Raw genomic sequence first — 27,149 nt, 5'->3', positions numbered from 1 at the left:
GATGTAGCAAGTTTTTGTATAATGTCTAATAGCATTTTTTACATAAAATATCAACCCCAAAAGTGCCTTTGTAGAGGATAATAAGGTTCATAAAAAAGTGCTTTTGGCGATGAAACTTATAGTTTTACATGTAGTTAGGTATCAGTGTTACCTCAACACAAACCTCAAAACAACTTCTGTAAATCAGTAGAACTCTTGATTGAATTAGGAAAAAAAATGAGCATGTCCTGGACAAAGTTTGAGATCAAATGTAGCATGTGTTTTATAATTTCATGTAGAAATATCACTGGAAGTGATATTTATAGTGTATCTATAAGACTAACTTTAAAATTCATTTCACTACCAGGCTGTATGTATGTATTCACAGTACATGTACATGTATATATATGTGAAGACTGAAGATTTGCGGATTTCTTAACTGAAGCTAATCCTACGGGAAATCAACGTTCTCACTTACTTATCTTTATATTTACTTTAGCTGTGAATTAAACATAAGTTTGCTGCTTTTCATTTTTCATCAAAGTTCACTATGATATGGCTGAAGTATTGCCAAGTTGGCGTTGATCATTAAAGTAATGAATTCTTTTTCAAAGGTAATTAGATTTACGAGTAAATGCCTGGTTGTTCTCCTCTATATATATATACTACTAGTCATGCACATCTGAAGATAAATTTGTTAATCATTATGCGTAGTATGTTAATGTTGTGTGATAATTTATGGCCTTCCTGGCAGAATCTTTCATCAGCTTTGCATGTAATGCGGTAACCACATCATGTTTTTACCATGAGGGTCTCATTAAATTGTGTAATTAGGTGTATGTAAAGTGCTCTTTGCAAGGCTGGTGTGTTTCATGAAGATTGTCATTTTTATGATAAAATTCCATTAGAATTAGAATTAAGGCCGTGATTAGGGGTTTTCTGAATGGAGTATGTAGATATTGTAGACAGATCTTTAGCACAACTGTAGGTTGTTCAGTAGGAAAGCCTTTTAATTCTGGCTAACAAAGAACATAGAGATTTAAAAGAAATGAAAAAAAGAAATGATTGAGAAAAACTTTTTTCAAAATCCTAATTAAAAAATTAATATAAAAAGGGCCCTTTTTATGGAATGCTTATCAGGTATGCCCAACAAGCACATTTTTAGTAATGACTGTATATCCCATGTTAATAAAACGTCATTTAGGACATTTTGGTTTTGTGTTTTCCTCTTGTAGTTTGATGAATTTGGGCATAGGATCCTGTAGTCAGTGATGTTTGGGAAGTTACTTCACTTTGTCCTGAAACTTCTACAAATGTTTTTATTCCATGCAAACACTGTAGTAATGATATTCCATAATTCAAATACATGTATTTCCTCTTCACCTAATTATTTTTTACAATTTTAGAGGAGTAAAATTACAGAAATATAATGACAATATGAAATCCTCAGCCAAGAGTGATGGTGGTTAAAGCTAATTTGAGTGAAACATGAAAGCTATGATTGACTCTTTTATACGGCATTACAAGTAATGTATGTGTGTGTACAGTGCTATTCACTACATGAGTAAATCATGAGTATACATGCATATAAGGTGCAGATGCAGAAATTATCAATCTACCCAGACTTTAATTTCAAGCTCATTCCTGCCGGCAGAAGACTCTCATTACAAGAAGCCATTTTCCGCCTCATTGTTTCACCAGAAAGGGCTGGCTCAACAGCAATCTGCCCATAAAACCTGATTATTTAATCATGCTCTCTGATTTGACATATGCCTTGAACACTCTAATGTTCATGGCACGGCAGATTAAAGCTTAAGTTGAAGTAAAAAAAAAAACCCTGCTGGGTATTATTGCCTGAAACTGGGCATATAGGCATAGTGTGCTCAAGGGTTTCAGGGCTTGCCTTCCAAAGCTGATGCTGATGAGCCAAGCAGTATTGTCATTAGCTAAACAGGGAGTTGAGGTTAAATCATGCAACATCAGGTGCTCAAGACATGACAGTTGATGTACATATACCTTAGCTGTTAGGAGATCCTGGTTCACGGGAAGTTACAACAGCTCCAAATCAAATCTGTAACCTTCAGGTTACTGTCCTGTCAGCTCTAAGCAATTAAAAGACTTTACAGCCTGCATTTTGTCAAGGGCGTTTTTTGTGGGTTTTTTTCATTCTTCTCTTCTGTTTCGCAGTGTACATATTTGATGAAGTGGTCGATAAATGTGCTTTCAAGAGAAGTTTCCATTAGATATTTCATTTTGAGTGGATTGATTCTTGAGCTGCGTAACCTCTGGAGACTGAACTATGTGGGCCTAAGAGATTAGCATGCATCAGTAGTACATGTATTTTGTTCTTTACAGTTTGTATCTATACATGGAGTACAGTGTATATGTAGCTGTTGTTAAAAAAAACACTCACTTGCAGGTCCAGTAGTATGAATGTTCTGCCTTTTGGTTTTCCTGTGTGTTTAAAAGTTTTGTTCCTGTCCTTGATCTTCCAGTAATGTTAAACCATTACTGTAACCTGACTTTGTTGATGAGCACTTCTAATGCATGTTTCAAGTATGTAATTCTTTTGCCTGTACAGTAGATTGCCATTTTGGAAACAATTTGATGCAAGAGTTTTGGCATGCATAATTAAGCATTTGTGTGTCTTTCCTCAAAATTTTTGTGTGAGCTTTCAGATATCTGTGGTCTGGCTAGGACAGAATTTTGGCTCTTGAGAATATGCATTTCATCATGCTCACTCAGACAGTTTTAATAGGAACTCATGGGGAATATCATATATTCCCTCCTTTATAATTACCCCGCCTGGGATTTCCAATCTGTTACCATAATGTTTGAACAGCTTTGTGTGTTTTCCATGAATTATGTATTTGATTGCTTTGGAAATGATCCAAATGTGTAAATGTAGGTGTTTTTGTATGTAGATCTAACTCTGAGTCAGTAAGACGCCAGTCTCAGTCTCTGCTCTGGATTACTGAGGATGTTTTGATGTTCAGACTTTGATGTCATATACATGTAAATGGAATGAGGCATGGTCAAAGCACCATAAAAGATAGCAATTATTTGCAAGTGTCTGGCTTGTTGATCTCTTAAATTTGCAATTAGAAATAGCATAAAGGAAATTGGTGGTGTGATTTTGAGCCATCCCTCTCAAATTTCATTTCCATAATTCCCAAATTACATTTTGTATATTGATGTGAGTTATTGTCACTTTAGATTGTTGATATATATCCGTTAATAAACCTCATATCAATGCCAGATTTTAATATGGTAATTTCAGCAGTGTTTTTTAATGTGATGTTTCCGTTTATGACAAAATAAGAGATGGAGCTATCTTATTAATTCTCTGCCAGTGGAAGTGGCATAGAGTTGTCCTTACATGTAATAGGGCTGAAGAAAATTCCATACATTATGCGTGCAGAGGCTTCTAGACTTCTTTTCCCATTAATTCTTCATCTTTCAGTCTTAAACGTGGACCATCGTTTTGTTGCAGTTAGAATCATGAAATAATAATTGGTTTAAGCATGTGTGTGCAAGTGATGTGACTTCACATGTCTTTCTTTGAAATTAACTTAATTCTTCAACCTTTTCAGCTGACTCTGAGACCAATATTTCAAACATTCTGAGAGAACTTTTGGCGTGCAGAGAAATAATTTGCACAGTTTTATGAAGGTTGTATCCTTACCGACACAAACAAATCATTTTGGAGTCATTTTTACAGTAATTTTATTCATAAATTCAACTGCAAAATGTACTACAGAGATTGAACAGGTTGAAGATTTGGCATTACCTCTCATAATACACTGCTTCAAGGAAATATTTGTTACCCTGCATTGATTTATCTGTCTGCAAGGCTTATTCTTACTAAACCAGAACATTTCTGATGTAAATTAGGTATATGTACACTTCACCTACAGTGTGACCTCTATGATGCGGATGTACTTTTTGTTTGTGTAATGGATATCTTATTGATTTGGTCTCCAGGTCTGTATACAAATGAATCAAGTAAAGGTGAAGGATCATGTAGAGGCTTCCTGCCTGATTCCCTAGCACTGGCGTACTACATGTGTGCATTGATACATAGGTGTTTATGTCGTGCACTATTCTACATGTCCATGTAGTTGTGTACAGTAAATGGGTAAATCTCATTTTCATGAGGAATAATTCATTACTTAAGAATCTGATTTCCAGGAGGTTTTTAGTACATATGCAGTTTTTGATAGGTTGATATATTTTTAGTGAATAAAACATACACATGTTAATATCAAGCCATTGTGACAGAAGAAAGCCAGTGGGACACCCACTGCATTATTGACACTGCTGTAGATTATGTATTTATACCATGGCATGATTTGTTCTGTCATCCCTAAAATATTCTTTCTGGACCTATCCTGGTCCTATCCGGAAAAAAAAATAGTGCCGATCAGGAGGGAATGTGATCTTTTTGCTTCTGGTAAATGAAGAGGGTAGGGATTTTAAAGAAATTAATATGAAGAGAAAAATGAAGAAAATAACTTTGATAGAGGGTTAAAACCAGTGAACATATTCTTAATGATGACCTCACTTTTACTTATAGTTCATACATGTAGCTGGACTTGGTGGCATGTTAGTAAATTTAATTTGTAGCTGGAATGTTATTGGGTAACTGATCAATAACTGATCAGTTTCTGTCCATAACTGATCAGTTTCTGTCCAATATGACCTTTAATCTGGTTATTGACAGTAAAGGCATATACAAACCTTGTCTTCCACTGATTAGCTTAACATAATACACGAGAAGTGTAACTCAGAAAAACGAAAGTTTCAGCACTTTATTTGGCAAAATCAGGAGAACAGTTCGTGTATAAGGCATATATTTCATTTTTATTTCCATACCCTCCCTCGACATTGAAAAAGAATTTGTATTCTGCCTCAGTGCATGAATTGACTGACTGATTTAACCCCATTGTATTCAGGAAATGCTGGCATGGATTAGGTCTCCTAGATGGTACTTGAGTTTATTGGTCTATACAATTACATGTGTACGATTTCTAAATAATAATGACTGATTGAGCCTCACTTGTTCAATCAATTTTCTTCTTATATGTACAGGGTCTGGTTCACAGACACAATTCATGAATTGAGGGCTAGGTTTGACTTCATCTGTTCAGGGAACGTATACATTTTTTGGCTTCATAAATGTGCTTCCATGTCTGAGGAATGGAGTGGTTGGTTTAATTTATTGGATGTGTTGTTTTAATAAGTGTGTTTGCATTGAAGTTTGTCTTTGAATTTAATCCACTCTCATAAGTCATCTTAAAGGGTCCCATGGCTTCAGCCATCATGGCAGTGTGGGTGATTTGCTCCATATTAGAGAAGATGAAGAAGGTTGAATGAATGACATCTTGCCTGTAAATGCTTGCTGATGCACATACATGTAATACAGACTTTGGTATCTCTAAAGGTTGCTTCCAGCACCTTTCAATGGACTACATGTTACTGCTTGTTTAGCAAACCAGGGAAGAGATCAGAAAAATGTGTTGTATTGATTATCAGGAAAGCGAGGGACCTTAGAAACCAGGAAGACAACCTGATGACCATGCTATCAGTTACGTACATGACCAACCAGACTCAGGTTATGCTAGTGTGAGCAGGTTGGCTGATTTAGGGGCTCATGCAATGCGTGAAGCATATACAGTCTGTATCCAGGGAAATCTATATTTACCTCTGCAATACCTGGGCTGTGGTATGCCAGTGTTTTCCCCTGCCCTGTGTAGAGTTGCTGGCCTGCATAAAACAATGACATCTTTACAACATTCCACCTACGTTCCCATGGCATATCCCAGCCTGGTTCTGGCTTATGGAGTGAATATTAGTTCTTCAAGCCTACATGTAATTCAAGTACACATGTACATGTGTACATGGAACAAGCTCTCTACTCAGTCATGCTTTACAGGTTACTCTGATTGATTGATTGATTAATTGATTGAATTTGAGGTGATTGACCATTTGACTGACATTTGTTACAGGATCATGAACACTACCTACATTACTTGTGTGATTGATTGATTGATTTATCAGTGATTTGATTTATATATGTGTTACATAAACATGCACACATGACTCCATTATGGTGATTGTGTATGTACAGGCTGACATTGACACAGTGTATCCTACTCTATGTTTAGAAATACATGTAGATATAATTCTAGGTGAAAAGGTATGATGCTGCTTGTGGGAGTGTATACTCTGTGTTAATACAACCGTTTGTTACTTGTTAGAGATTACGACGGCGTGCTGTGACCATGTGTGCGTCATTGCGTTTGCCCGGCATGTCTCAGCAGAGCTGCACTTCCACAGCTACAGCCTGGCTGCATGCGTCAGATTTCTGTTTAATGCATTGGGATCCCTTGTTAGCAATTACCTCACTATCCTGCTAGTGTTGAATGTCTCACTTCATCATTAAAGATGCTATCTTGTTCAAGCCCTTGTTTCAACTCTTGCTGGCTGGTTTTAAAGTGGTTGTAGCCCTGAGTTTATAATGAGAGTTACACCCATGTCTTACTCATTCTAGTTAAGATCATGGCAGTTGGGCAAGGTACAGCACTACAGCTGCTGTAGGATGAGTAGTCTACAAGGAGCCGTTATTGCAGAGAGTGCTGAGTGTGGAAATCTCTCCCTATGCTATACAGGGCTGTGGACTAGCACGCAAGGTCTCCATGCACATGTTCGACTTTATTGTGTGAGTTAGGAGTTGCAAGGCTCCATAATTCATACTTCTATTAAATTTAATTGGGAGATAAACTGTGTGATAATTACTGAACTGACAGTATCAGGTGATATAACACCTGAATCATCCGATGATGATAGAACATATTAGAAACTGTATACAGTCAGATTCAGTTGTCTTATTGAACTTGGGATTAGGTTACCTGGAGACTTGCCTGTTTGGTACAGGTATATGTACACACATCTATACCTGCATTACTTAATTTGCCTGTTTGGTACAGTTATATGTACACACATATATACCTGCATAACTTAATTTGCCTGTTTGGTACAGGTATATGTACACACATCTATACCTGCATTACTTAATTTGCCTGTTTGGTACAGTTATATGTACACACATATATACCTGCATAACTTAATTTGCCTGTTTGGTACAGGTATATGTACACACATCTATACCTGCATTACTTAATTTGCCTGTTTGGTACAGTTATATGTACACACATATATACCTGCATAACTTAATTTGCCTGTTTGGTACAGGTATATGTTCACACATCTATACCTGCATAACTTAATTTGCCTGTTTGGTACAGTTATATGTACACACATATATACCTGCATAACTTAATTTGCCTGTTTGGTACAGGTATATGTACACACATCTATACCTGCATTACTTTAATTTGCCTGTTTGGTACAGTTATATGTACACACATATATACCTGCATAACTTAATTAGCCTGTTTGGTACATGTATATGTACACACATATATACCTGCATAACTTAATTTGCCTGTTTGGTACATGTATATGTACACACATCTATACCTGCATAACTTAATTGGCCTGTTTAATACATAAAGCCATTTTAATATCATATTTTTATTTGTCATAGGGTCCAAACTATGACATGTAAATACTGATCTTCATCATAACATCCGGGTCAGGTATACCTCTATTTGCTGTCGGTACATGCTTGTACATTCTGTGATATGCTTAATTTTTTATAACACCTGAATCAGGTGTAGTTGTATAGTTCTGGTTTAATCTGTTCGGTAAGCCAGGTATATAAGTTGTCATACGCTGATTTTTATTATAACACCTGGATCAAGTGTACCTGAAGACACTTTCTTCTGGTAGAGGTACATGTACACATGAGCATTTTCAGGAACGCTGGTAAACATGAAAGTACACAGGTGTGAAAGGCTGTGTTAATAACTGGAATGTGAAAGTTTGCAATATCACTCTGTAATAGTCTACTAAACATGCAAACATGTACCTGTATAACATCTGTCCGAGCATCTTAAGGTGTGACCATGTAGTTCACTGTGAAAGAAATGGCATATAGTTGACAAACAACTGATATCTCTATACATTTGTTGGCTAGTTTAATGTATAGTCCATAAATATTCATGCTCTATGGCTTTTGCGGTTATGCGCACATGTCATTTGCCTGTCATGTCAGTGTTACAAAGCTGTAACCATGATAACCATTCAAGCATCAGATCAGGTCCTTCAGCTGAAACTGCTAGTTACCAGTATCACTATGGTTCTACATGTACTGTATGTACTATGGGGACAGCTCAGAGTTACATGTTTAGCTTGAACATGTGTTATTGTACCACCTTCTGTATGTAACATTATCGCAGTGTCAGATAATATAAATGAATACATATGTGGTTTTCCACACCAACTGATCTCCAAGTTTGCATGCAAACAAATACATTATTAGCTTGGACCATATGACAAATAAAAGTATAATATTAAAAATAGCTTTATGTACATGTACATGACCCTTGCCTTTTAAGCTGTAAGAGAAGTCATGATCATTTCAGCTAGAGTATGAAAACAGACAAGATAAAACAATGTGCTCTGTTTAATGAAAAAAACCTACATGTGCTGTGACTTGATTAACTACGTACAGGTGATTTTTGACATTTTATTCTCTCTTGGAAATGCAATAGCATCTTGATTTGCACAAGATTGCCTGCGTGAGTGGCATGATATCTAAAAAAAAAAGAGACACTTTAAATTTGATACATACTCCACACTATTGTCATGATCTGATAAATGTATGAAATGTATTTTGAAGTATACTGCTATATTTTCTCATTTTAGAGGAATCGAATGTTTTTTGAATTTTGGGCGGTTTAGAGTGCTGAATGTACGTATGGTATGAACAGGTCTAAACTATCCAGATATATACAGATATGTGTATGTGGGTTTAGTTCTTCATATTATCTGTAACTTACAGGGTTGGGGAACACATAAAGCTGGATATAAATATCAGATAGTTCCATACTGAGTTGTGCTCAAACACAGGAAGAGCTGTTGATGATGTTCATTCACACTGATGTTGGAAGGGGTGGAAATATTTATGATTTCCTGATGTTGCCTGGGAAACATGCATACACACATGCATTTTTAACACATTGGATCAGGAGAACATACTGTACGGCCATTACATGCATTGAACCAAAGCTATCTGTCAAAGTTCCTAGTATTACATTTGTGTTTGTAGTCTGTTAACAACCTTTGTCTAGTTATCTTTATGCTGAGTAAATATTGTATTTTGCCATAGTCTTATTTTGTTTTGCCTATTGTTTAATGGTTGTCTTGTCATCTTTTTCTGATGTTACAGAGTTGCGGCACGTTCTGTCACAGACAGCTCAATTGACAAAGTAAATACAATGTAAACTAAGGCCTGTTGTTTTCTGTCCACAGGTCTGAGGTTCCTCAGAGCTTTACGCCTCGTCTCCATACCTGATATCCTGCAGTATTTAAAACCTCCTTAAGACCAGCACTACAATACGCCTCTCCAACTTGTGGCCTACTTTGTCAGTTTCTGTCTTGCTTCGGGTGGCATCCTTCATCTGGTTTGTGGTTTCTTTTGTCCATGTTAGATTTGTGTAGTGAACATAAGAAAACCTTACAGACGTTTATCTTAAATAATGGAACATTAGATCTAATTGATTTAAGTGTCATCCCAGAGAGGTATAGTATTATAGCTATTTGATTATTAGATGATGGAGTCATCATCTGCATTGTAAATGTTCCCATATATATCGACCGAAATTCTACTCCAGGAATCCAAAGCAATATAACTACATACCCACAGACAGATGTCTATACCTGGCAAGCATGATACTTGAGATTTGGTCTTGGGGCCAGATTCAAAACCTTTAAAATCTGTAAACATATGCTAGAGAGACTGGCATCCCATTTTCCATGGCCGTTTGGGGCCAAATTTCTGGTGTTTTGGCATTCTTGTTGGTAAAATCATGAGAGCAGACTCAAAGCAAATAGAAAAACAACAACTTTCCCTTAGAATATAATCTGTGCCTGCTTTCACAAAACTTTGTGAATCATCTTTTCTCATAATTGCATTACTTTATGGCACTATAACCTAGAGAAATGCCTTAAAGTAGATCCCCAATGCTGCGCCTTCAAAACTAGATACATGTAGATGGTTTGATGTCCCCTGAATCGATTCTGATTAGTTAAACTTCGGAAAACAGAAGAAAAACGGTTAGAATTTAGTGATTTATCATCAGTCTACTCCACTAATTGATGGAGCTACCATTGACCCTATGACGTCACAGTACGTTTGTCTGCAGGGATCTGAGTCCTTTGCTATGTGTACATAGCTTGCGACTCCAGTAACACAAGACAGGATACTGTAAAGTTACATACTTGGCCTAAAATACCACAGATTGAGAAAATATGGAACAGATCTCATTAAAAGATTTGATTTACGGGGAACTTGATCGTAGTGGTACACCTTTTGAAAGGAAAGGCCAAAGGACAAGCCTTATTATATCCCCCCCCCCCCCCCAAAAAAAAGAAAAACAACGGAAAAGAATAGATGTTCGAATTTTAACTCCGGAATGTAAAGGTTGTTTAGCTAGTTGCTTGTTGATACAGCAGGCTGTGACATTGAACTGTGGGGAACTGCTAGCCTTGCCCTACAACGGCTACAAGGCTCCAGGGTGGCCCTCCAGCTCAGTTCACACCTCACCACCAGGCCGCTGTGCATACCGTACCTTGAAGCCTGTAACGGGAACCTAGACAAGCACCTGTGGATGGTTGTGGGTTTCCCCCGGGCTCTGCTCGGTTTCCACCCACCATAATGCTGGCCGCCGTCGTATAAGTGAAATATTCTTGAGTACGGCATAAAACACCAATCAAATAAATAAGTAAAATAAATAACTTTTTTGAAACATTAAAGATTGGCTCCACTGTTGTTTTCACCAGTGTTAGTGACAGACTCGTCGTCACTGCAAGTCATAATCCATTGGCCGAACTGCATGGAATATCATGTACAGCCGGTATCGCTTGACTTCATTATAAAAAATTACCGTGGACTACAATACCGTGCCAAATTCTCCACAGATACTACCATACTTCCGTTAATGTCCAATTCATGTCAGACAAACCAGACAGGAGAGCATTTGTGTCATCTACGGTACATGAGCGAAATCTGTCATCGTATCGCCCAGTCCCTATGCTGTACACACTTTTCCTGGATCTAATACATCTCTGCTAGCCTATCTTTCAAAATATTTGTTGTAAATAACTGTTTTACTTATATGATTTGCAGGGTGCTAATTAAGAGGTGTACAAGTAGGGGTACTTATAGATTAAGTCATACTATGATTTCTGGAAAAATGCGTGGATTCGGCAATGCTTTGCAGGGCTCGTCAATACATAATCCCAGCAGGTCTTGCTAGCATGACATCACCCGACCAGGCTCCCCGGTCAACAAGATAGGCAAATGGTCCAACTTTAATGGGGTTTTTATATGGAACTTTTTGATGTAAGGTTTTTTTAAATGCAGTTTACAGACTAACATAGCATAAATATTGTGTCTAGGGAAATCTAGTGTGAAAATAAAGTCGTTTTTTGATCTCCTTTAAGAAGTTTTGTGGCCCTAGGATTGGAGTGGCAAGATAGGAGAGTCTGAGCAATGACCAGAAGTTAAGTTTTGTGTACAAAACCAGAAGTAGATGAGATTCCATTTCTGTAAGGAGAAGCTATGCTCATGATTTACTGATTCTGGTATTTCTGTTTCAGGTCGAGAACTCAGGTGATCCTTTCCCACCATATTATTTTTGTAACAGTCAGAAACTTACGTATTGGGAATGTCTCTATTTTCTGGTGGTTACCATGACTACCGTTGGCTATGGCGATATCAATGCAGAAACCGTCCTAGGGCGCATCTGTGTTGTCTTTTTTATCATGTTTGGCTTGGTAAGTGTCTCAAACATTACATATATTTCACTAAAAAATGATTTGAAATGCTGTTTTGATTCAAAGATAGAAAAACTGTCAGATTTAGCAGTGCAAAATGTCTTAAACTAACACTGATCAACATTGACCTCCTAAACTAGCATTGTCTCAGCTTTGAAAAAAATAAAACATAGCGTATACAAACCAGAATTTTTTTAGACTTTCATTGGAAATCAGATTGTTATTTTCATTGTCCTTGCTATCAAACCAGTCATCAAAATAAATCAGTTTTAGACTGAAGTGTTTTTTGTTTTTCCCATATTTAGGGAGTGTTTGCCAGCTTTACACCTGAAATCTTCCTCATTGTTGGACGAAGGCAGAAGTATGGAGGTATATTCAAGAAAGAAAGGGGAAAAAAGTAAGTGTGCCCTGCTTACAGTTTTGTATTTGAGTGGGGAGTGGGTCATTGTCTAGTGATTAGCAGTGCTTTTGCCTTCACTTGCTTGAAGACACAAGGTTCTGGTTCAGTGCTGGCCTTGGACAGGGAGTTTGTGGATTCTCCAGCTCTCACTGCTCAATGGGCTTTGGTGAGAACAAGTGTTCAACAGTGTTTGTGTGGCCAGTGGCAAAGGCTTACCTCTCATTGAAGACCACTTGTCTTCCATCAATATAGTATGTGTATGTGTACCTATACGTCACTCATGAGAAAGTTTGCCAAAGCTTGTTGGTTTGGACTAGGCCCTATGGTTTCCTCCGCCCATAAAACAGGCCACTATGATATACATGTAGGAGGAAAATTCACAAAATACCAATCAAATAAATAATTAAATAAATAAATAAATAAATTCTAGTCGACTGAATGCATGTATAGAAGTGTTAACGTTGTCATTTGCACTGGTCATGATATCTCTGTGCTGTCTAAGCATTTTGCTGAGTAGAAAAGCAAACAATTTTGCTCTGAACCTATGTGATTGAACACTAGTGACTGAATGTCAAGGACTTTCGGATTGGGGGTCTTTCAACACAACTTGATTGAATGTCAAGATCACTGATGTCATGTCACTAAATGTTACAGCCTCTCAAACAATGATTATGTACAGAAGTGCTTAGAAATAGTGTCTTTTAATTTCTTCAACTGACATAGTTAAACATTTTTTTTTTTTTGAAATCCTGAAATTTTGTTCTCAGGCATGTCTGTTCAATACATGTAAATCTATTGGAAGCCCTGACTTTCATATGTTTCTTATCTGCTACTTGGAAAGCCCTACAGTTTTGTAATTATTTTGATTTAATATTTGCCAGGTAATTTACTACTGGGTTTGACCTCATAGTCTACATATTAACATAGTCATATGGAGATACATACATATGTTTACCTGGCTGTGTCTTGTGATTGATTTTTACACGGTAGGCAGCATTTTCAGTAGATTTAGTACAAGTGAACTGAGCCTTTAAGAGCACATTTTGTGGTCAGGCAGAATGATTTAGGACAGGAAATCCTCTTTAGTTTATCATCAGACATCCTTGAGTATGCCTCAACGGGCTCTGTCTAAATGTTTCCATGGTGATAAGGTATTTGGAAGCATCTTCTTTGATCCAGCAATGATTTATTAATGCAGCTTTCAGTATTTTTGTGATTTTTCTCCATTTGAGCCAGAACGGTTTCTCCATACTTCAGACTTTATTGCCCAGACCAGCCATGTAGACTGATCTTCTCTTTACTCCTTGCTGACTAGGCTGCCATGTCCCTATCCTGCACCAGGGCCAGTTTTAATTGTTATCACAGATGTTTACCATACATCCCTCTCTCTAACTGAATTGTCTCTGAGCTTCATTAGTAAACACCAAGAGTTTACAAATATCACATGGCCCCCCTAAAAAAAATGAAGAAAATATAAATACTTAATAATAGTATTTTTCATTTGCTTTTCATATAGCTTAATAGTAAGTTACATTAAAAAGTTAAAAGATGTCCATGGTGACACTCCAGTTAGAATCTGCTAGTGGAATACTTAGTAATCTGTAATTCAGTAATCTAGTCTGGTATGTTGGCCCAGTAGTTAGAACCTTTGTCTTGTAAACAGTTAGGTTCAGTACCACATGTACATCTACTGAGCTTGTTTAAGATGTTGATTATGTCTGGTTCAGACAGGCACAAATAACAGTTCTAAAAACAGCTCTAAAACTAGAATTTATTCGTTCTGGAGTAATTAGATGACAGACATGTAGAGGAAAGCTCACGCACAAGTCAGGCCTAGTTTATCTGTATTAATTGAATGGCATAAAATTTCCAGTTAGTAAAGCACTGTGAGGCCTTACTTTGTACTAAAACATGTACTCTGTACATGTTAGGTAAGGTGGTGTTGTCACCATTCTATGAGGCGATAATATACCATAATATATTTTACATTGTACAATCAAAGTACATATATAATATATGTACAAAAGTAAGACTATGAGAGATGCATTTTACCAGCATAAATGGATATGGAACAGATGTTTTACTCATGTTACCAAACAATTACATGTCCAAGTATATCTGACTACTTACTGTCAGTTTTTCAGTTTGATCAATTTGCATGACAACAGTATGTGTACATCATTGTTGTCAGTTTGCTATAAATCTTTGGCTGATAGCAGTGTATTCAATTATTCATGGACTATTTTGTTCTATGAAACACCTTACATGTAGCTCCGCTTTTAGTGTGTCACCATGCACGTAGCAATGTACTTTTTGCTATCCAGTAACTGAGTTTAACCTTTTTATTGATATACTAGCCTGATAGCCTGATGAAAATTAAATTTTGGTAACATTTGAAAAATTTTAAATATAAAAGACTTTGAAGACCAGATTATAGAGAGTACAACCAGACCAGCGATGTGAGTGTACGGTTGGTGAGCTCTTGTAAGTTTACCTCATTTAGAAGATGGATTTTAAATGTACCCTACCCTAATTCCTCAACCTTTTTGCATATGAAAGAGCAACTTTCAGGTGATTTTTGTACCTTTTCACTTTGATTTTTGACACAAATCTACATTGGTTGGATTGGCCAATTTCTGAGCTTCAGAGAAAGTGCAGGTTTATCACTCTACACAGAATAATGCCCTCAGAATATCCTTGAATAAACACCTTGCATACATGCGAAAAGGTTGAAAAATTACCGTGACATAGCCATCTTTTACAGTTATCTTACATATGTAGTTGGATCAGTGTTACCTTATTTTTTTATGCTTAATATGCAGTATGTGTCTGAGGTAATATATGAACCGTAATTTACAGAACATCGTGCTGTTTGATATTATATAGTGTGCATACGTTATACATGTATTTCTGTATCATTACCCAATTCCTAACCTCTTCCTATGTGTACATAAAGAGGCAGTTTGTTCATAGCGTGAAAGTTCTTTACTATTATTACAGTATAAGTATGCATGTTCAGGCAGTTTTAGATTCTTTGTGTGAAAATGTACAATATGAAAACCTGAAAATTGGAGAAAATTGGGTGTACACTGCATGGTGTTCCATATAATGAATATATAATTCATTTCTGTACATATCTTGTAGTTTGAGGATTACACTTGTTTTTGGTTCACTTTTTCAGGCATATCATAGTCTGTGGTCATATCACACATGATACTGTACATAACTTCCTGAAGGACTTTCTTCACAAAGACAGAGAAGATGTTGATGTTGAAATTGTCTTCATTCACAAGTAGGTGGAATTAACATATACATACCAAGGAGATGTATGTTACTGCATATTGTAGATTTCATAGGAATTAAAGTCTTCACCAAGCTTTGTTTTGTGTGTGTGGGGGTGGGGGGTGGCGAATCACCTTTACCCAAACAGAATCTTGTATCAGTCAGTACATCTAACTCACCTGGTATCTTGTGGCTATTTATTTACTTGATTGGCGTTTTACACCATACTCAAGAATATTTCACTTGTATGAGAGCAGTATGGCAGTATGGTTGGAGGACCCTCGGCAGCTTGCTGACAGATCTTCCCAGGTACGCCGCTATTTGTGGAGGGATTATTTACTTGTTTCTCAAGATAAAAAAGCCATGTTCCTTGTTTCTCCTTACTATGGTTTCCTTACTTAATGGTAAACCCATGTTGATACTTTCATGTTTTTTTCATGGATTTCATTTGTCCCCACACCTTGATGTTCCCCTCTTCTGAAAAAATATTTTCATGATTTTCTCCCTCAGCCATTGTTAAGGAGTTGTTCAGGGTTAAATTGGGGCCTCCGTGGCTCAGTCGGTTAGCGCGGTAGCACAGCGTAATGACCCAGAAGCCTCTCACCAATGCCGTCGCTGTGAGTTCATGTCCAGCTCGTGCTGGCTTCCTCTGCGGCCGTAAGTGGGAAGGTTTGCCAGCAACCTGTGGATGGTCATGGGTTTCCCCTGGGCTCTGCCCGGTTTCCACCCACCATAATGCTGGCCACTGTCGTATAAGTGAAATATTCTTGAGTACGGCGTAAAACACCAGTCAAATAAATAAATAAATTCAGGGTTAAATTCTATTGTTGTGACATTCATGACATTTGCATGGTTTGTACGACCTATTTTGTAGTATTTAGTATGTAGTATCGCCCATGGTAAGGTATTTTCATGGTTTCCCTTCTTAACCCATGTCATTATATTTTCATGGTTTTATTTTACCCCACATCATGATGCTGTGATTTCCAGACAACTACCAGACCTGGAACTAGAAGGTCTATTGAAGAGACACTTTACACAAGTGGAATTTTTCAAGGGTACTGTGATGGATGCTAATGATTTAGAGAGAATCAAGGTAAGTAATAACTAAGAAATAAACTAAGTTTATTGTATGGGTCAAAGATAATTCTTGTAAACATGGTAGGCAAATCTCTCAAAGTACTTATGAACATTGCCGGTGTACTGTAGGCCCTAAACACAAATTTTTTGTAAAGTGAATAAACATTGTCTTTGTGAGAAGAAAACATCTGCCTTTTGCTTGAACAAAGCTAATTATTAAGCTAAAAAGTGTGAAAGGTGAGGCTTTTTATCCATCCGTTGAGTAAATTACTCTTCCAGTCATAGTTTTTTTGAGAGAACACAACTTTTTTGCAAGGGACATAATCACATAGGGTAAATTAGAGTACTAAGTTGTTGTGAGTAGCTTCCCTTGATCTGCATGTAGTATGTTACCATGTTATGAGAAAACTATACAGCAGCGTTGTAATTGCCAGGATAATTTTTTTCTTTTTAAATTATGTTTTATAAAATATTAACATCACTTCAGTTTCTGACTGTAGACTTGTTTTCAGCTGCATTTGTGTTCATGCAGATTACTTTCTCCAGTAATTTCTGTATCAGAACTTTCTGGGTATATCATAACTATTTGTACACATCAAATATGAGTCCTCTCATCATATGAATGTCATATGAATTTAGTAAGGAACTGGTGTTGTTTCTGAAAGTTTATCACATGTCCGTTGGGTCATTGGTCCAGATATAAAAGTCCTGTTTGAATGTATGTACAACTTTGATTGCACTTGATGCATGCCTGCACACTCATATATTTGTATCTATCAAAAGTGCTGTTTTATTCTTCCCAAAGCAGTATTTATTCTTAATAGACATATGCCTATAACCTGTGCCTGCAGTCTGTACCTGATAATTTGTGGTTGTTTTCCTTATTTTATTATTCAGAAATACTTTATTTTCACTATATCATAGTGGATGGTTATCTATATTTATCGGTCCATTGACTTTATTCTGGATCTGCCAGTTGTTCTGTTTTACCATGTAATTCCCACAGCTGTATAGGTCAGGTATAATGAGATTTAATGCCACTTTTTTGTCAGATCCGTGATGCAGACGCATGCCTGGTACTGGCTAATAAGTACTGCGAGGACCCTGACCAGGAGGATGCTGCCAACATCATGAGGGTCATCTCCATCAAAAACTACTACTCTGATATCAAAGTCATTGTCCAGCTTATGCAGTATCATAACAAGGTGAGACAACTCTGCACACACAGTGGATGACTTGTCAGCTACACATTGTCATCACCATATGAGACATTTTTGCAATCTATATGTAGATATAATGTTATCAGTCACTGTCTGGCACACAATTTGCACACAACTGATTATGGACTCAAGTCTGTACACCTTGTCATCACTTACATGTTATATAGATGTTGAGTTGTCACAAACTAGTTACAATGTTGTCTCAGAGTTATATTTGAAATAACGTACTAAAAGCAGTGATTGTAGTATAAAACTATAAGGTTGCCAGGTTATACATGTAATACAGTTAAGGCTATTTTTAGAATATTTATCGAGGTATACATGTCCGAGTGTGTATGCACATGCACATACATTCTTTATTACACCTAGTAAAGAAGGTTGAAAATGTGAAAAGTGTTATGTGATGAATAAACATTTTTCTCAACACTGAAGTTTTCATACCAATGAACTGAAAACAGGTCATAAATGATGCATATGCTTATAATGAATTCAGTCTTTATTTGGATCCTGATACTTTGTTACTGTACTCTCAGACCATATTTACACATATATCCTTATTATTGTTGTTGTTGTGTTGTAGGCATACTTGTTGAATATCCCAAGCTGGGACTGGAAGCGAGGGGATGACGCTGTGTGTATTGCTGAGCTCAAGCTGGGCTTCATTGCTCAGAGTTGCTTGGCTCCAGGGTTCTCCACCCTAATGGCTAATCTCTTCACTATGAGGTCACACAAGCCAGTAAGTCTTACCTCTCTCTGCTACTGTTAATATGTTAGAATGTGATAGTTTTGGCCTCTGTGCACTGTTTTAAAGAGGCATGTTGTTTCAGTGGCTGTAATTACATGACATAAAGCAGTAATAGTAGGATGAAAGCTTTGATGTTTGAAGATGAGCTGTACAGGTAATTGCTGTATTTCAGACTTTAGAAGCATGAAAGCCTTAAAATGATACTTTTGGACCTTACACTCAAGTTTTTCTGATAAGAAATTAATCAAACTTCAAAAAAAATTCTAAAGTGACCCAATCATGTGGATGAATCACTCCAAATCCAGCAAAATGTTTCTGTTGAAACGTGAAGTACAGTATGTTTGTCTTAACTATACTTAAGTGTATACAGCAGTTCAGTTGTACACAATAAATTTTTTTTTAATTTTTTTTTGGGAGGGCATGAAACTTCTTGCATACATTATGTTGTCTGACTTTTTCAAAATATTAACAAGTTGTGATAAAAAAGGCATAGATTGTTTAGGTAAGGAGCCTCATTACCCTTTACACCTTTAAGGTGCTAATGTTCATATCTTGACATACCATCAGTTTATATTTTAGAGTGCCCTTAGAAATCCATGTAATCTAATGTTGTTTGTCTAGAAACAAGTGAACGGATGATACATAAGTATAGTAAGTATAGTATAGATGAAAAATTGTACTTAAAAAAATTCATCATTGTCATACAAGTACTGATACATCTGACCCATAAGCAATGTATTGGAATGACATGCTGTTAAACATGATACAGGTTAACATGGTACATGTTAATTAATGCTCAACATTGTCATAACCCTTAGAAATATATTAACTGTACACATAGGGATATGGTTTAAACTTATTATATTGACAAATAATACATAATTTAATATTTAATATAAAAAAAGTTATAAAAGGTGTGCATAACACCCACATGTACTCGTATTAGAGATTGTGTGGGCTAACAGTAAAACAATATCTTGGTTTTGGTCAGCCACATCTATGCCCAAGTTCATTTATAAATATATACATTTCTTTTATCTGGCTTTAATGTGGACTCTGAACAGAGTGACAGGACTTTGTAAAACTAGTGTAAAAGAATTCCACATACAATCTCACTTGAAACACTTGTCAAGTTTCTGCTGGTTAGTTTGATTTTGTCTTGAATCATTTATCAGTGAGTCTTGTGATGACATGTATTTCAGAAAAGGAGGTCAGCATCATCAGGACCTAAATATGCAAGGTCAAACAGAGTTCGTAGAAGTTTGATGAAATTTGTATGGGTATGAAAATACATACAAACCTGGGTGTATAAATCTTTAATAAGCTTTGAATATGTATACTCTGCTACAGTTTGAAGTGCTCAGCTTTAAAATGCCTTATGATGACAAATGCTACATTCTAGGGTTAATAAGTACACATTTCCTGTTTTATGAACTGCATTAATTCTCCTTGCATTAACTAACCTATGGGCTAGCTTTCGCGAGCTTACAACCCTTAGTTCTTTATTTTACTCGCTATTTTACAATATACTAGAGGAGTATCAAATTTTAAATTTACCAAAATGCAATTTGCTATTCATTTGTCTTAAAAACTGACAGCTTTTCCCAACATCCTTGACATGAGATAAACTCTGCCTTCTTATCATATAATCTGTGGCTGTTTATAAACCTGTCGTAGGGTTCTAGCTCTTGCAGGCTTCCTCTCCAATTGTGCGCCTGAAGGTCAGCCAGCAATTTGCGGATGGTCATAGGTTCCCCCAGGCCCTGCACGGTTTCTTATCGCCATTATACTAGCTGTCGTCGTAAAACACCAATTAAATATAAAATAAATAGATAAAGCTGTTTACAAATGTATTAACATGTTGTGCTTAAAATATAATGATGATTGAATTGTAAACAATACTGAAATCACTTTGATAAATAAATTTCCCAGCTGTATATTTTATCACCATAAGCCGACAATTTCTCACATAATTTATTTAATTTGTTGAAAATTTCTGTGCACAAAGTTTTTTGCTAATAACCGTGGATTTCCTTGATATTTCATGATGAAATGGATTAATATTCATTATTGTGATAAACATGCACCTTTTATTGTTCATCAAATGACTAGTGTGATGAAATAGCTGTTTGGGTGTACTATATGTGATTTGATTCTGATACCATTCCTGACATGTTGTCTGATTCTGACACTATTCCTGACATATGTGATCTGGTTCTGACACTATTCCTGACATGTGTGATCTGGTTCTGACACTATTCCTGGCGTGTTATCTGATTCTGACACTATTCCTGACATATGTGATCTGGTTCTGACACTATTCCTGACCCCATTCCTGATGTGTTATCTGATTCTGACACTATTCCTGACATATGTGATCTGGTTCTGACACTATTCCTGACCCCATTCCTGATGTGTTATCTGGTTCTGACACTATTCCTGACATATGTGATCTGGTTCTGACACTATTCCTGACATGTGTGATCTGGTTCTGAAACTATTCCTGACATGTGTGATCTGATTCTGACACTATTCCTGACATGTGTTATCTGATTCTGACACTATTCCTGACATGTGTGATCTGGTTCGGACACTATTCCTGACATGTTTGATCTGATTCTGACACTATTCCTGACATGTTTGATCTGATTCTGACACTATTCCTGACATGTTTGATCTGATTCTGACACTATTCCTGACATGTGTGATATGATTCTGACACTATTCCTGACATGTGTGATATGATTCTGACACTATTCCTGACATGTGTGATCTGATTCTGACACTATTCCTGACATGTGTGATCTGATTCTGACACTATTCCTGAGATGTTTGATCTGATTCTGACACTATTCCTGACATGTGTGATCTGGTTCTAACACTATTCCTGACATGTGTGATCTGGTTCTGACACTATTCCTGACATGTGTGATCTGATTCTGACACTATTCCTGACATGTTTGATCTGACTCTGACACTATTCCTGACATGTGTGATCTGATTCTGACACTATTTCTGACATGTGTGATTTGATTCTGACACTATTCCTGACATGTGTGATCTGATTCTGACACTATTCCTGACATGTTTGATCTGGTTCTGACACTATTCCTGACATGTTTGATCTGGTTCTGACACTATTCCTGACATATGTGATCTGGTTCTGACACTATTCCTGACATGTGTGATCTGATTCTGACACTATTCCTGACATGTGTGATATGATTCTGACACTATTCCTGACATGTGTGATTTGATTCTGACACTATTCCTGACATGTGTGATCTGATTCTGACACTATTTCTGACATGTGTGATCTGATTTTGACACTCTTTGTGTTCTATATGATCTGTTTCTGACACTTTTTTGGACTTTTTCTTGAATTTATGAATACAATACACAAGAAGGGACTGTGTAACCTAATCTGAAAGTCACTAAATAGTAGGCCGTATGCTAGCTGAAACAAAGTGGGACATATGTGACCAAAGTTCTTGTGACAGAATGTGTCAAAAATATAAAATTATTGAACCAAGGTAAATGTCACATGACATGAGTGTGAAACAAAACTTGATTCTGCCCAGTGATCCCTGTAAGGTGAATTAGTGAATGGTTATAGCTTAACGCCGCTTCAGTAATTTTGCAACAATAGCAGGGTGAGTCTATGGTGAATTATGTATGATTTTTGCCAGATTTGAAAAAAAAGCGTGCTTCAGATAGCATGAATTGACGGTTTTGTCTGATTTTTCTTCTCTGCTGTGTGCTTTCAGTCGACGGACATGCCCAAGTGGCAGAACGACTACCTAAGGGGTACATCCATGGAGATGTACACAGAATATCTCTCCAGCTCATTCAATGGCATGACCTTTCCAGAGGCAGCAGAGTGAGTCTTGCCCTTTATTGTTCACATGTTCATGTGTCTCACCAAGTCAAGATTTACCTACTTGCACAAACTCAGAATCATATAATGTTTAAAAAAATTTAAAAATAAAAAAACATGGTGTATTATGACAACTTGGAGCTGTCCTAAATTTTGTGGGAGATAAAACCGTCTAGAAGAAACATAAATTTTTGCACGTGATGTCTTGGAATATGGAATATGTATTTTCTATGTGTGTAAGTCAGTGTGTGTGGCTACGGTCATTAAACGGCAGGCTGATTATGTTCAGAAACGTTCAGAAAATATTCAGATATTGTCTTTGATGGACATACTTTTTAACTTGCATGTACAAAGTACAGAGGTAGCTCATGTCATACCATGAGCGTTGGTGTCCAGTTAGAGGGAAAGCAGTGTTAAACAATATATTAGCGTGGTATCTTAAAGAGTATTGCTGGTATTAAGATCAGGGTTTTCACACATGTAGAGCACAATAACATGCGGGGGATATTCAATGGTTGATTCAGTGCATACATATTAAATACGGTAAATTACTGAATTCTTGACTTAGTGTATTAGAATCCAAGTTAAGCAAAATGTTAGGGGTTTTATCTCAGAAATACTTTTATTGAGATCAGAGTTTGCACACGTGTGGAGCACAATAACACAAGGGGGATATTCCATTGCTGATACGGTGTGTGCAGATTAAATACCAGAAATTGCCAAATTCCTGCCTTAGTGTTGTTTGCATTATGATAAAAGTTAAACAAAATGTTTGGGGTGGTATCTTAAAAAGTACAGCGTGTATTGACCTGAAATTTTACATGCATATAAAGCACAATAACCGTAGAGGCATATTCCATTACTTATGCACTGTGTGCATATTAATTACCAAATTCATGATTTCAGTACTTTCTGTATTGAGCTGAAAATTTGCATTCATGTGCCTCCTACAGGTGACCTGTTTGGTAGCCAGATGGTAGCCATTTATAATTTGCTCTCTGTTATTATGTGAGATGGATATAAATTTACTAGTGTGTTCTCTATGTTTGATAGTCATCCTTTTATGTTTTTTGATTGTTTTTTCAATTGACTTTCGTGAGAGTTTACGTGTCATTTTAATCCTGTGCTTGTATTGTTTTTGTAGACTGTGTTTCAGTAAGCTGAAGTTACTGCTGATAGCTATAGAGGTACGCCAGGATGGCCGAGAAAGCACACTGGCCATTAACCCAGGTCCCAAGATTAAGATAGAGAATGCCACGCAAGGCTTCTTCATTGCCGAATCCGCAGAAGAGGTCAAAAGGTAAGCTCACAGTCATGACAAAATGAAATGATGGTAGATATAAAGCATTCATGACGTCTCAGTGTACTTGGTTTTCCACTGCTGTGATCTGAATGTATTTCCTTGATTGATTAGTGCTCAAGAATGTTTACTTACATGATGATGGTCCGGTTTGTTGATGGAAGAAACCAGAGTGACTGGAGTAAATCTCTACCCTAGTCCGATACCTGACAAATGTCTGAACTTACAGCTGGAATCATCAGTGAAAACTGGATTTGAACAGGAATCCTCAGTGGTCATGGCCCTAATAGCTGGTCCCCAGACACTCAAGCTGTAAGGGAGCATCTTCAAAAATCGTGCATGAATGAGATGCCAGAAACTTTTTCTTTCTCCAAAATTTATGATTGTTCATTTTGAATGTGTAGCCAGAGTGAATAAATTCACAATGTTCCTAATATAGATTACTATTGTCAATGAGAAAGAAGTCCCTGACAGTTTTCTGTATTTTAGTGCTTATTTGCCAGTCAGAAAGCCAAACATACCAAACCACTCCAACAGGTGACAAAATACATGTTTAACTCCCGTGAACAAATCTCACTGGGCGTTCGTGCCACAGAAATTATAATCTGTGCCAAGTCGCTGACTTGAGTAACTCAAAGACCAAGTGAAGAAGACATACTAGTGAACTTTTATTGTGATAATTGCAAACATTGCTTAGCCTGAGTAAAATACAGACTGCCTTTATGCGGCCATGTACAACAACAGTGGCTTCGGCACCTTTATTGTTCGGTGGGAATTGATATAATTGTTTTATACTACTATTTTCTGTATAAACAGATTTAGCTATCGGTATTTATTTTAGGGAACTTATGCATCATTGTATATATTCACATATCTTATCGTCTTATCAAGGGAGTACTTTGTTAGCCACAATTACTGGCGCACCACACAATGAGCAAATCAGAATCACTCCACCTCGGCTTACGGGGAATTCACGATGAAAGAGTTGTCTCACGATTTTTGGTGACAGCCGAATTCACATCGTTAGATGACAATGACGTGAAGATTAACAAGATTCATGTTTTAAAAATTTACGAATTTTGGTGACGCTCCCTAACAAACTGCAATAAACCCCCATATTTTGTTGATATACATGTGTCTAGGTATGGTAAAGTGTATAAGATACATGACAATAGAGTGAATAGAGTCCATAGAAAGTGTGTTAACTTGAAACTTCAGACGTGAAGTTAATATGTGAACGTTTTAGAAGATAAAACATACCAAATTGTTCACCAGTGCTTCTGTAGTGACAGATACAGTAAATATCCTATAATTTTGTGGAATAGATCAATGTTAGAATATACTGAAGCTCATTTATTCACCTATCTTGATACACAGGATAGTAGAGTGTTGTGGTTTAGAGAATCTGACGTCTGTATTCATATATTCGGTTTAAAACCATTTGTATGTCATTTGTGTGTTGGTGTTGTAGCAGTAATCTCCCCTTTAGTCCAATTGGTAAATTTTTGTTTCAGAGCATTTTACTATTGCAAGAATTGTCACAGTGAAGTCACAGATGTGCGGGGTATCAAGAAATGCCGTTGTCGACCATGTAAGTTATATATACTGTTTGAATGATAATATCACGCAGAGATCATAGATATACCTTGGATGAGAAGTTTTTGGCATCATTGTTCATTATAAGAAGTTCTTGGACACATAAAACATGTTCCCTCAGTGAAAACTATGAATCACAAATTAAAGCTGTTATTAAGCTGCTGTTTTTTAGCATCAGTAAGGTTGTTTGTAAAAAATATAGATTTTGTATATGAAAAAACAATTCCAGAATGTATAAATGTTTCAAATGATTTTCAGGGTCATCTTTTTTCATTGTGTGACAAATCCTCTAGAGCAAAGTAAACGACATGACATTACCCTTCTGTCAAACACATCTACATGTACCTTTAAACACCATTTCCAATGTTTCATCTTTTTAGTGGAGTTCATCTGAAAATGATTTCCTTGAAGTTGACCTTATTCAAATTATTATATTCCTTTGATGAAAAATGTAAACATTCTGAACAAAAGCAGATCATTTCAACATTCCAGGTTTTAGTCCTGTTAAGCTACTGAGAACATAGGTGGATAATAGCGGGATTTAGAAGATTTTGTACACAGGAATTACTGATGTTTTTTGTTTCTTGTTTTGTGAACAGTGGCTATGTTTAAGAAGGGAGCTGCCGCAGTGTTAGGTACAAAATCTGATATACTAATCCTGTTTGTAGTTGTGTTGGTGTGAATGTTTTTGGTGGTCTTGATTGTCATACAAAGTGTTCGCATTACCCTACAAGTTTGCAGGCTAATTAAAAAGTTAGTGTTAATTAAATCTCTCCATTAGAGGTGTGCAGAATATGTTGTGCTGTTACCTTGCGTTAACTTTTGATTTGCATGGTTTACTTTTAATGTAAGTTATGCACATTCTATTTCTAGTTGTTTTGTGTTTGCTTGGCAATGTAAAAGACGGAATAAGGCTTGTATTGCATTTCCTTAGTTGAGCATGAAATTCTAATTATATGTTTTCTTTGAAGACTTGCATTGTACATGTATTTATATGGCTGTATCTTTGCAAGTTATTTAAAGTGTATGATAGATTTAGAAAATCCATACAGGTAATTGAGTTAGTACCTGTATTTTACTATTGACTGCAGTGAGTGAATCACAGTTGCTCTGCATCAACACACATTCACCTTTCATATTCCTTCAGCCTATTTTTTGTTCAGCCTTCTGTTATCATTAGTCTGATGCCCTTATAGTTTTCCTGTTTATTAATTAAATATTAGCTTGAAGTAAGAGAGAAATTGACTTTATTAATACGACAATAAAATTAGGCATTTTTCTGATTTGAAGTAGTGGATTTGTCTATGAAAATTAAGCTAATAAAAAGCTTTCTTGGAGATGGTTTTCAATGGCAGTCATCTTTGAAGTAAGTTTGTGTATATTGCCAATTGTATGCCCTTGCCAGCCAAGGGCCTCAGCCCAGCTTACGACACCTCTAACAATAAACACCCAATGGGCAATACACAAACTTACCTCAATGATGGTTGCCATTGCAAGCCATCTATATTGTGACATGTAGTGAAATGTGTACAGTTGAACTTCAGATCAACGTGACTTGTGGCCCCATGAACATTGTGTTTCGTTGTCATTTTGGATTATTTCGTATCACTTTTTTCATTGTTTGTAGTCCTTACTTTTGTCACAGGCTTAATATTCCCTGAGGACAAATATCCAGAATATAATCCCCATATGCAGGCCTATACTGA

The 27,149-nt window shown here is 36.5% G+C and overlaps 1 protein-coding gene across 1 annotated transcript in view; it reads left to right on the top strand.

The window, feature by feature from the left end:
- Positions 1–27,149, top strand: part of LOC135482227 (calcium-activated potassium channel subunit alpha-1-like) — a 65,408-nt gene that overhangs the window by 16,252 nt on the left and 22,007 nt on the right. The window contains 14 exon segments of the mRNA XM_064762104.1: positions 9,418–9,476; positions 9,478–9,508; positions 9,511–9,569; positions 11,767–11,943; positions 12,249–12,340; positions 15,525–15,635; positions 16,616–16,721; positions 17,758–17,910; positions 18,506–18,661; positions 19,873–19,950; positions 22,438–22,550; positions 23,692–23,847; positions 25,362–25,438; positions 26,043–26,078. Of these exon segments, the coding sequence (XP_064618174.1) occupies positions 9,418–9,476; positions 9,478–9,508; positions 9,511–9,569; positions 11,767–11,943; positions 12,249–12,340; positions 15,525–15,635; positions 16,616–16,721; positions 17,758–17,910; positions 18,506–18,661; positions 19,873–19,950; positions 22,438–22,550; positions 23,692–23,847; positions 25,362–25,438; positions 26,043–26,078 (1,404 nt within the window).

Source organism: Liolophura sinensis, chromosome 1 (genome assembly GCF_032854445.1).
Source record: "Liolophura sinensis isolate JHLJ2023 chromosome 1, CUHK_Ljap_v2, whole genome shotgun sequence".
Classification (NCBI taxonomy): domain Eukaryota; kingdom Metazoa; phylum Mollusca; class Polyplacophora; order Chitonida; family Chitonidae; genus Liolophura; species Liolophura sinensis.
The sequence above is the reverse complement of the archived record's forward strand: the minus strand, read 5'-3'. Positions and strand labels throughout refer to the sequence as shown.